Below are 14,315 nucleotides of genomic sequence, written 5' to 3'. Positions count from 1 at the left end.
TGAAATATTGAGCCCTTTCCCCCAGGGAGTTTACATTCTAGTAGGAAAGTTAACATGTAACCAAATTTGTGAATGACACACAGCTGGGAGGGATAATTAATACTGCTGATGACAGATTTAGAATTCAGAACTGTCTTGGCTGACTAAAACATGTGGGTTCTGAAAATTAATTTTATAAGCCTACAAGATGGGGAGCCCAAGCCGGGTAATGGTTCATCTGAAAAAAAATATCTGGAAGTCTTAGTGAACTGACTTCCAGCTTAATGTGAGACGGTTGTATGCTAGGACAGCCAGAAAAGCTGATGCGAACTTGGACTGTGCTCGTAGGGATGGAGCATTTGGGAAGGAGGGAGGGATGGTTCTGTTGTCCTCTCCCCTGGCCAGGCCACATCTGTCTTACTACATCTAACTGTCGACACTACATTTAGAAAGGACATATGTAAGTTAGAGATTTTCGAGCTAAGCCATGATCACCATGACCAGCATGGCGAAGGGCATTGAGTTCATACCACATGAGGCCTGGTTTGAAGGGCTGTTTCATTATCCTTTCACATTGCTCCCAGTAGAGCATCCAGTGGTCAACCCCATGATTGCTCTTCACTCAAGAATAAGTGGTTAGAAGAGAGATCTCGATCTAATGCTGGAATAGACTCTTGAAACAACAATTTCAGAACAATGGTTTTGTTACTACGCTCCTGATTACCAGGCTCTTCCTCCCAGAACCAAGTTCCATAAATAGGTACCTAGGGAGTAAAAGGGAATAAATATTTACATAGCACTTAATATATGCCAGGCTCTATGCAAAGTGCTCTTAAAAATATCTTGTTTGATCCTCACAACAACCTTGCCAGGTAGGTGTGATTATTGTCCCCATTTTACAGGTGGTGTAACTGAGACAGAGGAAGATTAAGTGACTTGTGAAGACCCAGGTCTTTGGGGCTCCATGCCCAGTCCTTTATCTACTACACCACCAGCTGCCTAGGCAGGGCTCTCCAATCCAGCAGTTTCTTGGATCTCGCATCCAAGACTTATTCAGTGAGGTCAGGCTGTTTTTAGGTGCTTTCTTACTTTATCACCTGTCTGGAATCACCCAGGTCTTGAGCTACCTCCATGATCTGGACAATATCTTCCCAAGGAGACCTTGGGGAAAGAAAGGGTAGAATTTTGGGAAGTACCCTCCCTTTTTTTTAAAACAGATATACATGCTCACGTAGAGTATGTTTTTTTTTTAAATATTATTTATTTATTTTTAGCATTCTTTTTGTTAAGTTTTGAGTTCCAAATTCTCTCCCTTACCCATGGGAAGACAGGCAATGTATGAAATCAGACAAGACTTATTTCCATATCAGCCATATTGCAAAAAAAAAAAAAAAACAACAAACAAAAAGACAAAACCAAGCAAGACAAATAAAATAAATGAGAAAATTATACTTCAATTTGTGCTTAAAGTTAATTGGTTCTCTCTCTGGAGGTGGATACCATTTTTTCATCATGAGTCCTTTGGAACTGACTTGGATCATCATACTGATTAGAGCAGCTACGTCTTTCACAATCGATCGTTACTACAATACTGTTGTTACCGCACATCATAATCTCCTGGTTCTACTCACTTGCCTTTGCATATATGTCTTCTGTTCATATAGGTTTTCCCATGTTTTTTCTGCAACCACACACCTTGTCATTTCTTATAGAACAATATTACTCTATCACAGTCATATGCCATAACATGTTCAGCCATTCCCCCTTCGATGAACATCCCCTCAATTTCCAATTCTTTGCTGCCACAAATAGAACTGCTAAAATACGTTTGTACATATAAGTCCTTTTTCTTTTTCTTTGATCTCTTTGGGGCATAGCCTAGTAGCGGTATTGCTAAATCAAAGGGTATGCAGTTTTATAGTCTTTTTGACATAGCTCCAACTTGTTCTCCAGAATTGTTGTACCAGTTCACAACTCCACCAACAATTCATTAGTGTACCTATTTTCTCTCATCCTCCCCTGTCATTTCTGATAGGTGTGAGATGGTACCTTAGAGTTGTTTTAATTTGCATCTCTCTAATCATTAGTAATTTAGAGCATTGTTTTGTATGACTACAGATAGCTTTGATTTCTTCTTGTGAAAATTGCCTGTTCATATTTTTGACCATTTATCAATTGGAAAATGGCTCTTACAAATTTGACTTGGTTCCCTATATCTTTTTCCTATATATTTGAATAATGAGAACTTTATCAGAGTAACTTGCTGTAAATTTTTTTAGATATTACTTGATTCTCTAGGGTACCTTTTAGCAAGATATAGTTTCCATGCTTATCCCTTTTAAAGGGGTCTGTTTTTGCTTTTTCTTCATCTGAGGTCAATTGCTAGTCTTGCCATTTTTTGTCTGTTTTGCTTATGACCACTATCCTCTTTTATCCCTTTTGCCACTTCATAAACCCTTTCTCTTGTTTCCTTTGCCTCCTTCTTCCCTGCTGAGTGAGTTAGATTTCTACACCAAATTGAATATTTGTGCCTAGTGTTCCCTCTTTGACCAATCTAAGTGTGAAATGAGGTTCAAGCATTGCATGTTCCTCCCCCCATCTTCTCCTCCACTAAAAACTCTTTCTTGCAAACCTCTTTTATGTGAGAAAAATTTTCATTATTCTATTTCCCCTTCCCCCCTTCTCCCAGTACATCCCTCCTTTTCACCTCTTTATTTTTTTAGATCATTGCAATGTAATGGACTCATATCTATGCCTTCTGTCTTTGTAGACGCTTTGAAACTGTCCAAATAAAGATAAAGTTCTTAGGAGTTAGTAGCATTTTCCCAAAGAGGAATGTAAATCGTTTAACTTTATTAAGTCCCTTATGATTTCTCTCTCATGTTTACTTTTTTATGCTTCTCTTGAGTCTTGTGTTTGAATGTCAAATTTTCTTGGATAATGTGGTGTTCATCCTGAGTCTCTGTTTGAACGTGAGGGAGAATCTTAGCGGTCAATACCTCGGAAAGACTTATAAAGTGGCCAAGAGACTTTTAGGGGTGGGGCAAGTTCTGGCCAGAGATCACCAAGGGGATTGTGGGATGGGGCTGATTTGGCAGCAAATCAGGCCCTGGTCTGGGTTCTAAGTCGGGGCACCATCATTGCTCAGTACTACGGCCATCTTACTAGAAATGATCCTGAAACATGATAAGCACATGGTACTGTGCTGGAAGTGCCAGGAAATGTATGCAGTGCTGACTTGGGATCAGGAAGACCTGAGTTTGAATCCTGCCACAGACACTAACTAGCTGTGTGACCCTGGATAAATCAATTTATCATTCTCAATTTCCTCATTTGCAAAATGGGGGATCATTTTCATAGTGTGTGTGTGTATGTGTGTGCATATGTATGTATGTGATATCTGTCTGTGAGTGCATTGTGGTCACGTGTGAGTGTCTGTGCATTATTGTTTGCATATGTGTATGTACGTGTATATGTATGTGCATTTGTGTGTACGTGAAGGAATTGAGGGGATTAGGACAGCAAGTGGTTAATTGTGATAAGGGAGGGAACCACACTGACTCCATCTTGTGACTCAGTTCTGGTGGTAGCTCAGTTCCCTTTCTTCTCTTTTCTTTAAATTTATTTAATATTTTTTAGTTTTCAGCATTGATTTCCACAAGATTTTGGATTACAAATTTTCTCCCCATTTCTACCCTCTCCCCACTCCAAGATGCTCACTTCCCTTTCTATTCAATTATGTGTTTAGTTTAAATTCTATCCTGTGAAAAAAATAGATTCAATTGTGGGAACTGGGAGATAATCTTGTCGTGTTTGAACCTAGCCTTGCATGGCTGGGAAATTGCTATTACTGAGTAAATTTCCTTTTGCTCTGTGATCTATACATGTCTCATTTCATTGCAATCCTGAGTCTGAACCAGTGGCCCAGGGCACATGGGGGAGAGACTATTCTGTTTGGCTCCACGGAGCAGAAGTAGGAGCAGGATATAGAAAGAGACTAATTGAGGTTTGTCATCAGGAATATTTCCTTACAATTGTCTGCTTTCCCAGATTGGAAAGGATCCCTCAGGAAATGATAGATTTCTCCCTTTTGTGGTCTTCTTGCAAAGGCTAAATGACCTCTTGCCCCTTATAAAGAGAGGTCTTTTTCAGGTATGGACCAGACTAAATGGTCACTGTTGTCTCTTCTAACTCTGAAATGCTGTGATTCTTCCCCTTCTTATCTTTGTGTAACCTTGAGCAAGTTTTTCCCCCTCTCTGGGGCTGAGGTTCCTCCTTTGAAAAATGAAGGAATTTTATGAAATGATGTCTCAGCTCCCAGGACATCAGCCCATAGGAAAATTGGGTCAGACCAGACTCTGGCTCTGTGTTTCCAATGGCTCATTTCCTGGGGGACAGGAAGGGAGGGGTCATCAAAGAACCTTTCCCTGCCTACTCTGTTTGTCCAGCTATTTCCAGCCATCAACCATGACCCTGGTCCTCTTCCCTCTCCTGCTACTGAGCCTCTGTAAGTCCATCCAGACCTCTCTTAATTCTTACTGCCCCCTCTACCCCTCACCCTTGAGTGAAGGAAGCAGAAACTAGGATAGCTGGGTCTCCAATAAGAGGGTTGAAAGGATGGACATCTGGGTGTCTGAGGGAGAATAGGCTGAGGGCGCAGATACCTACATCCATTAGAGAATCTCAGGTTGTGACACAGCCACTTAGATCATTTGGGTGTGGGGACTGACAGATGCCTGGCTCCATAAGGCAAATTGGGAGCTGACCTCCACTCACTGTCATTGTAGGGCATATGGCTCACATGGCTGGCACACCACCTGGTGAGTAATTGCATTTATCTTTCCCTCATCTTCTCCCTCTTCCCTACTTCCCCTTGAATCCTTTGTGTATTTAGTTTCTAAAACCTTTTAGGAACCAGGCATTCAGCTTGTGCCTGGATCCTGGTCCCCATTTCTTTGCCCTTACCCCATTGGAATCTATCCCTATTCCCTCCCCCACACTCAGTCCCTAAAAATCATAGACAGAACAGAAAGGGGACACAGAGATCATTGATTCCAACTCACCCACTTTGCAAATGGGGAAATTGAAGTGTAAAAGGTCACCTCACTTCAAACCCAGGCTCTCTGAGTCCTAAGGGACTGAGAAGTCACTGATGGCGTTCATACAAATTCTTCTCTTTCCTAGGAGAGGCCTCTTACCTCAAACCTACCCTCAGTGCTAGACCAGGACCTGTATTGGCCCCAGGGTGGAACATGACTTTGTGGTGCCGAGTGTCAGTTCCAGCCACAAGATTCATCTTATACAAGGTGGGAGAGGCCCATCCAGTCCAGATACAGGAATCCTCAGAGGAGGGAGCTGAGTTCTTCTTTGAAAGGGTGACCCCTTCTCATGGGGGCAGTTACAGCTGCTGCTACCAGACCCATGCCTCTTACCATGCTTGGTCTCAGCCAAGTGACTTCCTGGAGGTGTGGGTGACAGGTGAGGCAGGGGAATGGGAAGGGAGATTCAGGGACCTAGTAAGAGTACAAAGGAAGTGGAGGGAGAGGAAATGATAAAACATGAAAGGACCTTATAAATGATTACATCTCTATTTTACCATAAAGAAAACTGAGCTTTTGCCTTGGTCAGACCACATGTGGAAGATTGTATCTAGCCTGACAGGGGCCATATTATAAGAGGGGTGGAGGAAAGAGGTCTAACCTGCCTGGGGCTGAGACCCCCCCCATTTCAGTCCCCAGAATGGATATGAGCATGGACATGGACAAGCTGAGATATGTCCAGAAGGGAGTGACCAGAATAGGTGATAGGACTGCAAACCAAGCCATAAGAGAAGCAGTTGAATGTATGGGAGAAGTGTAGGATGCAGAAGAGATCTGTGGAGACTGTGGTGGTGGAGGGTGATAATCATCGATGTCTCTAAGTATTTTAAAGGGCTTATATGGGAAAGAGGGGATTTCACATATAGAGGGGCTTCTGTCACTGCTTGAAATGTGAGAACTTCAGAAATGGAAGGGTCCTTAGAAATGGAGCCCAACTCTGTCATCTGTTTAATGGGTAAATCAAGGCTCAGAGAAGCAGCAAGACAGCAAAAGTATCAAGTCTAAGACAGAGATGTGCATGGACTAGCGGAGTCACAAATGTTCAAGCTGGAAAGAGACTTTGAGATCCAGTCTAACCCCCTTGTTTTACAGATGAAGAAACTGAGTCTCAAGAGAAGGACAGGCATTTGCCTAAGGTCATCCAGCAGGTCAGGGATGGAGCTGGGACTGGAGCCTTGGTCAGGGCTTTTTTCTCTCACCCCACATTGGGACATGACATTGAAAGGAAAGAAAATCCAACTGGGGGTGCTTGGTGCAGAGCTGGAACATCACAGGAACAGAGGGGCATGGGGAGAGGGGGACCTGAGCTTTCTTCTCTTCCTTCTACAGACATGTTGCCCAAACCCTGGCTCATGGCGATGCCAGGTCCTGTGGTGGTAGAAGGCAGCAATGTGAGTCTGCGCTGCCAGGGCCCGTTAGGAGGAATGAGCTTTGCTCTTTATCGTGTGGGTTTCCCAGGGCCCCTATGGTACCTCAGCTCTGCCCAGCCCTGGGCTGACTTTCCCCTTCAGAACTCCATGGCCCCTGGCACCTATAGCTGCTATTACCACACACCTTTTGCTCCATACATCCTGTCTGAGAGGAGTGACCCTTTGATCATCAGCTGGTCAGGTGAGGGGACCCAGGAACGTGGATGCTATCTCTCTATGAAGTCAGGTATCCTGTCCCACACATTTCTCTGGGACCTAGCATCTCATCCCCTGGCCTTGGACCTCTTTCGGTATCTTGGCATCTTAATCTCTATCTATCTGCTCTTAGCCTTCCCCTCCTCCTATAGCCAGGTATCCTAGCTCACAATTTTGGGGGGAGCCTGTCACCCTTTCTAGACCACAGTACTTTTTGAATATCCAGGTATTGTATCTTCTCTTTAAAAAAATTTAAACAGAGCTAGGGATTCATGCTTCTCCTTATTCCAGACTATGCCCCCTCAAGGATTCAGCTATCTAGCTTCTCAGTTTCCCTAATACTGATTAAGGTAAACCCATCGATCTGAGTGGTCTTCTCTGTCCCTCCAGATTCCACTCCCCAGGACTACACTATAGGCAACCTCATTCGAATGGGCCTGGCTGGACTGGTGCTCCTCACCCTGGGGATGCTGTTGTTTCTGGACTGGCACCAATGGAGGGGCTGCCAAGACAGAACCTGGATACCCCATGCTTGAGCAACAGATGGAGTTAAAATAAAGACCATTCTCCTAAGGTTGTCTCTTTTCTCCTAAGAAAAGAAACCTGTCTGGGAAGGGTTAAATTTGAGTCTTGGGATGAAAGTGGGAAGGACTGTGCATGAGCATGGACTGGGGGTCGGCCAGCATCTTGGAATGCAGAGGAGATTAGCTCAGCTGGAGGGGAGACCTATGGATTTCAGTTTTTAAGCTTAACAGAAATTGTCAACCCGGCAGAGTTTTTTCTAAGAAAGACAAACAAAATTAGGCTGTCTGCACATGTTTATTTCTCTCAAAGTGGGCAGAAGTGCATGTGCCCATGCATGGGAGTTCATTGGAAATGAGCTTAAAGAAAGGCCAGTTGAAGGAGACTATATATACCAATAGAGCAAGGAAGTGTCCCCTACTCTTCCCTTCCTGACTTAGGATGCCTTTGTCAGCCAAAATTATAGTTTCCATACCCCCAGGATGTCATAAAATATAAGTGTCATAAGAGGATGACAAGAGGAATGCCATTAATCAAGATAGTGTCTAGTTCAAGGTGCCTGGTCCTTATCATATCAAACAGGGGAATGTTCCCAGTCAGCTTCATCTGGCCTCATGGTTGCAGAAACAGCAAGGGTTTGGGGTTCACTCAGAGAACATACAAAGCTTTATGGTATGTTAATTCAGAGCGAGCCAAAATGTTCTTTCCTGATTTGCCAATCCAGGTTTCCATCCTTTTTCAGGTGATGGGGGCTCAAGTTGGTACCACATCTCCCCTTTTTTTGGTCAACGGTATGCCAAAGGTGCCACCTGCAGACAGAGGAAGACATGGAGGCAATCTTACTCTTCTTCAGGGAGTGGGAAGGGTAGTTTTAGCAACCCTTTGCAAGGCAACCAAAAGCAAGTAAGAGAAGAACCAAAGGAAGCCTGAGGTGGGGGGAATGAGGAGCATAGTAAAAGAAAATCATACAGCCAAGCAACCAAAACCAAAACTAGGGCAGCCTAGAGATGCTGGCAGATGGTGTATGGCATGAAAGGATATGAAAAGGGGGGCTCAAGTAGGGAGGGAGCCCTTCCTCTCACAGGCTTGGTCTGGATTCTTGGGAAAGCTGTCTGCATCAGAGGTCATCTTCTTCAGACCCTTATGGAGCTAAAGGAAGAGGCCTCCACTGGGTTCAGACATCCACTTGGAGTGGGGGCTGTCTTCACATGATCCAGGAGTCCTCACAAGTTGGCAGCTATGGGAATAGTCAGAAAGACCTGATGGGGCTCTTAGAAGACATATGAGTTGATAATTGAGAGAAAAGTCCTTATCTTTGGATCAGAGTCTCTGGTCAGCATAACATAGGTCCTTGGTCAAAGGCACATAGAGATGGTCCAGTTTCCCAGACATGCAGGGGTAGGTTCAAACAATGCAATAAAGTTGTTCCTACAGTTCCCATAATTGCATAATTATACTAAGTCAGGTACAGATCAAACTATTTAGAGGGCTCACAATGGACTAATTTTGAGAAGGGAGATTTATATGTATCCCAGTAACCCATTCATTTAATCAGTACTTTTTGAATCCCAGATGTCTCATGCAGTTATCTGGTCCCTAGATATCTTTCCTTGGACAGTAGGTTTTATTCTCAGGACAGCTCTAAAAGGGATCCTGCTTCTCTGGCTCCAAATCTAGAAGTTCCTAGATAATTCTGACAGTATAATTTAGTACAATCACTTGAATTTGGTTCTCTAACCTTGAAACTTTACACACCATTTGCTGTTTCTATCCTTACCTAAATCCTGTACCTAATATAAGATTCTTTTGAGAATTTGAGGATAAAACCATAAAATGAGCTTGTCTGCCTTTTAAATTTATCAGACAGATACTTTAATAAGGGGGAAATCTAATCATTTCCCTCTTAGGAGAACATTATCCCTATATAATAATATTTGACCACAAATACAGGTTAAAATTAAAAACTCAGAGATCACATCTATCTATTATTTAATAGATTTAATATTGTATTTACAGAACTTCTTGAGTATAGAAATTTGCTATAAAAAGAAAAAGAAGGGTGCAGTTATAACAATGTCATATATCATAACAGAGGGGAAAAACTTCTTTAGCTCTGTTTGATTCCAGGCATGAGTCATATGTGACAGTCAATCATGTAGTCACAAGATGTTAAAAACAGGGCTCAAGATCAACCAGGTGGGGGATTTTCCTTTTCAGAAAGGAAATAAGACAATGAGGAAATAGAGTCAGGAGGATTCTACCTAGGTCATGTCCAAGGTTGTCCCCAAAACTTTTCCCCAGGCGCAGACATTCACCTTTAGCAGTTCTAACCTGTAGCAATACTGTTTTTTACTATTGGCTTCATGACAATTCAGACAATTATCCCTGTAACCAAAGCTCAGAATAATAGTAAATTACAGTCCCATAAAGTCGTGAATAATAGGTTCCAATAATCAGAGCTTCAGGTGGGTTTAGCTTTCCAGGATCACATATTCTAGATAATAAGCATTGACTTAATAAGGATTGACTAAGTTTACTAATTCTTGACTTTCACATTGGTAACAGTAAGAGATTCATCACAGGAGAATACTACGGCTCTCAGAATCCCTTTAAGCAATGGGAATATCTCTAAGGTGAGTCTTAAGTAGTTTTCCTACATTTTTACACATGTTCTAATTCCCAATTTAATAACAAACTTAAGTAAAATCAGATTTTCCATAAGGATAATACAAGATCGTAAGTTACTACTCTTTACTAACATAACTGTCTGTACTGAAATCCTATTCCTTAGAGAAACAACCACCCCGACAACAAAACAAGTCCCTGACTTTAACCTCATAACTTAATAGATTTACATCTTTGTTTCACAAGCTTTGCTTATCCCCCTCTAATTATACTCATCATTCTGAAAGAATAAGATACTTAAGGAATTGAATCTTATACATATGAAAAGTAAAAAACACTAAATGAACTCTTGCTTAGGCCATGGAATGACTACAGATTCAGATCAAACAGCAAGATCTTGCCATTTACAACTCATTACAGTAATTTAGCAAAAAAACTACCTCACAAAAGAAAATTTAGTAGGCCTTCTAAAAATCACTCTAGAGATTTTTATAAAACAAGTTCTTCCTAAAACTATTTCCCTTTCTTAAAAACAGCTTAAAATTTATCTCCTGATGTTAAAAGGAATAATCACTAAACTTTTATCAAGTAAACTAGTTAGAACCCACTAAAATGATAGGTATCTTTCTTTTCAACTTTAAAATAAAAATAAATCCTTAAAATTGGAATTTATCAAAATTAATTTGGTGTAAAATATCTTTAAGTAACATAAATAAATCCTTAAAGTACTATAACAAACTACATTCCTAGTTACCACCTCACTCTAGTCAAAAAGGTGTTTATAATGGGGAGGAGATTCAGTTTTTATAAGCCAAGAAGAACATGCCCAGTTAAATTAGCCTTATCACAATAACAAAGTTTACCAGGCCTTTGAAATTTTACTCAGTTATTTTTTCTTCCCTTTGGCTTTTAATATATCATTAGAAATTAAGAAAATAATTAATTCTGGCATGTGATAGTTCCTAAACTTCCAAATTAACATATATAAAAATATGTATCCTTAGATGAAGCAGGCTTGAAAATCATACCCCTATTTTGTGCAAGGATTCCCATTTACTCAGTAGAAATTCCTCAATATAGAAAACTCTTGCACAGTATTGATAGGAAAATTGGGTGAAATTTCCTCTTAAATATAGACAAAATTTGGAAGTTTATAATTTTCTTAAATTACAGTGCCTTAGAATATTACAGCACATGGTCAGCAGGGCTGATGGAATGGCCCATTCATTCTGAGTAATACAGCACCAAAACTGTAAACCTGCCAGAGTTCATTCTAAGAAAGACAAACAAAATTAGGCTGTATGCACATGTTTATTTCTCTCAAAGTGGGCAGACTGCATATGCCCATGCATGGGAATTCATTGGAAATCAGCTCAAAGAAAAGCCAGTTGAAGGAAACTATATACCAATAGAGCAAGGAAGTGTCTCCCACCCTCCCTTCTTGACTTAGGATACCTGTGTCAGCCAAAATTATAGTTTCCATGGAACAAGAGGGTACCCCCAGGATGTCATAAAATAAGAGTGTCATAAGAGGACGACAAGAAGAATGCCATTAATTGAGATAGTGCCTGGTCCTTATCATATCAAACAGGAGAATGCTCCCAGTGAGCTTCATCAGGCCTCATGGTTGCAGCACAGCGAGGATTTGGGGTTCATTCAGAGAGCATATGAAGCATTATGGTATATTTCCAGGTTCCCCTTTGTAACCTCATTGCCATTTTATACTGGCTACTTATAAACTTACTATACTGACTGGTAGGAATGGTGGTCAAGGTGAGCAGAGCAAGATATAATTTTAGTATGGTATTAAATTCTTGCTCTGTCCTTATCACAGTCAATATGTTTCCCAAAGCCAAATCTTCAAAGAGTCCTTCCACTAAAGTTAACTCTTTAATAACAAAAGAGCCCTGTATTGACCCCAGAATATTAATATGCAATTACAAAGGCCATTTTACCATACACAATATACTAGCTAGTTGAGTATTAGATTGGGATATGGTTGGGAAATAAAGATAAGTTAGACCAAGAAAGGAGGAAAGGTAAGGGAAAGGTTGAATCAGAATGCGTGAGATGATACTTCAAAATTGTCTTAATACGCATTTCTCTAAGCAATAATGATTTAGAACATTTTTTATGATTGTATATTGCTTTGATTTTTTCATCCAGAAACTGCCTGATAATATTCTGTGACCATTTATCATTTGGGGAATGACTCATATTCTTATAAATTTGACAAAGTTCTTTGTATATTTGAGATATCAGACTTTAATCTGAGAAACTGTCTATAAACTACCCCTCCCTTCCAATTTTCTGCTTTCCTTTTAATCTCAGCTACATTGGTTTTGTTTGTCTAAAATCTTTTTAATTTAATGTAAACAAAATTATCCATTTTACATCTCACAATTTGCTCTATTCTTCTTTCTTCATAAGTTGTTCTACCCATAAGTCTGATAGGTAATATGTTCCATGTTCTTTTAATTTGCTTATGATATCTCTCTCCCTTTATAGCCAGGTCATGTATCTATTTTGACCTTATCTTGGTAAGTGGTGTAAGATACCAGTCTGTACCTAGTTTCTGCCAGACAGGTTTCCTAATAATTTTTTTTTTTTTTACCAAATAGCAAATTCTTATCCCCAAAACTTAAATCTTTACATCTGTTAAGTACAAGGTTACTGTAGTAATTTACTACTGTGTATAATATGTCTAGTTTGTTCTTGACCTTTTGTTCTTCCAAATAAATTGTTATTTTTTCTAACTCAATAAAGTGATTTTTTGGTACCTTATTTGGGATGGCATTGAATAAGTGGATTAGTTTAGCTAGAATTGTCATTTTTATTATATTGGCTCTGCCTATCCATGAACAATATTTCTCCAATTATTTAAATCTGACTTTATTTATATAAAAATGTTTTATAATTATGTTCATGTAGTTCCTGGGTTTGTCTTGGCAGATATACTCCTGTGTATTTTATGCTGTCTATGGTTATTTTAAATGGGGTATCTCTTATTTTTTCTTGCAGGTTTTTGTTGGTAATATATAGATAGGCTGATGATTTATGTGGGTTTATTTTATTTCCTACCACTTTGCAAAAATTAATTGCTTTAACTAGCTTTTTAGTTGAATCTCTAGGATTTTCCAAGTATATCATCAAATAGTCTGCAAAAAAGAGATAGTTTTATTACCTCATTGCTCATTCTAGTTCTTTCAGTTTCTTTTTCCCCTCTTATTGCTATTGCTATCATTTCTAATATAATATTGAATATTATTTGTGATAATGGGCATCCTTGTTTCATTCCTGATATTACTGGGAAAGCTTCTATTATTATTACAAATGCTTTCAAGTGTTTTTTTTAAAAGGAATGGGTGTTGTATTTTATCAAAAGCTTTTTCTGCATCTATTGACAATCACATGATTTTTGTTACTTTTGTTGTTAATATAATTAGTTATGTTAATAGCTCTCCTTAAAATCACATCCTTGCATTTATAGTATAAATCCCCCTTGGTCACAATACCACTTTGTGGTATATTGTTGTAGTCTCCCAGCCAGTATTTTATTTAGGATTTTTGTATCCATATTTATGAGTGAAATTGGTCTATAATTTTTTCTCTGTTTTTGCTCTCACTAGTTTAGGTATCGGCACCATATTCATTTCATAAAAGGCATTTGGTAGGATTCTTTCTTTGCCTGTTATTCCAAACAACTTATTTAATATTCAAATTAACTGATCTTCAATGTTTGACAGAATTCACTTGTAAATCCATCTGGTCCTGACACGGTTTTTTGTAGGAAGCTTATTTATGGCCTGTTCAATTTCTTTTTCTAAATTAGACTTATTTAGCTATCCTGTTTCCTCTTCCGTTAATCTAGGTAGTTTATATTTTTGTAAATAGTCTTCTATTTTACTTAAATTGTTAAATTTACTGGCATATAATTGGGCAAAATAGCTTCTAGTAATTGTTTTGATTTTATCTTCATGAGTGTTATATTCACCTTTCTGATTTTAGTGGTTTGGTTTTCTTCTCTCTTTTTTAAAATCATATTAACCAATGACTTATCTATTCTACAGAGTAATCTAAACAAAATCACAGCAAGCAGAATGATCTTAATAACATCAAAGGATCTCACAGGAATCTCGCCCATTTCACTGGAAACATTCAGGAAAAATCTTCAGTGAAAACATTCACAAGCCCTGGCAAGATGTCTTTAATGTTTGTGATGATGGCATCCACAGCCTTTACTCAGTTGCTTATACCATCCATGATGAGGGCTATTTCTCCCAAGGGCTCATTCCACACGCAATAGGAAGTTCACAGAACCACAAACTTCTCCCTGGCTGGCTGACAGGTAGTCCAAGGGCAGCTGGCAGTCTATCACCATACCTTCCAAAGTACATTGTCCTCCAGCTGACTTGTCAAGTCCTCTGGCAGTGTGTTTAATTTAGTCCTTTAGTTGCTCTGCAAT

General features: G+C 39.6%; 1 protein-coding gene and 1 pseudogene across 1 annotated transcript; both read left to right on the top strand.

Moving 5' to 3' along the window:
• Positions 1–14,315, top strand: part of LOC118858018 — a 128,188-nt pseudogene that overhangs the window by 49,628 nt on the left and 64,245 nt on the right.
• On the top strand, positions 4,447–7,239 carry LOC118856434 (osteoclast-associated immunoglobulin-like receptor). The gene is made up of 5 exons (XM_036766715.1): positions 4,447–4,486; positions 4,767–4,799; positions 5,164–5,457; positions 6,408–6,689; positions 7,094–7,239. Exons 1-5 carry the CDS (start codon positions 4,447–4,449, stop codon positions 7,237–7,239), a joined length of 795 nt encoding a protein of 264 aa, XP_036622610.1.

The sequence above is a fragment of the Trichosurus vulpecula genome, chromosome 7, assembly GCF_011100635.1.
Source record: "Trichosurus vulpecula isolate mTriVul1 chromosome 7, mTriVul1.pri, whole genome shotgun sequence".
Lineage (NCBI taxonomy): Eukaryota > Metazoa > Chordata > Mammalia > Diprotodontia > Phalangeridae > Trichosurus > Trichosurus vulpecula.
The sequence above is the reverse complement of the archived record's forward strand: the minus strand, read 5'-3'. Positions and strand labels throughout refer to the sequence as shown.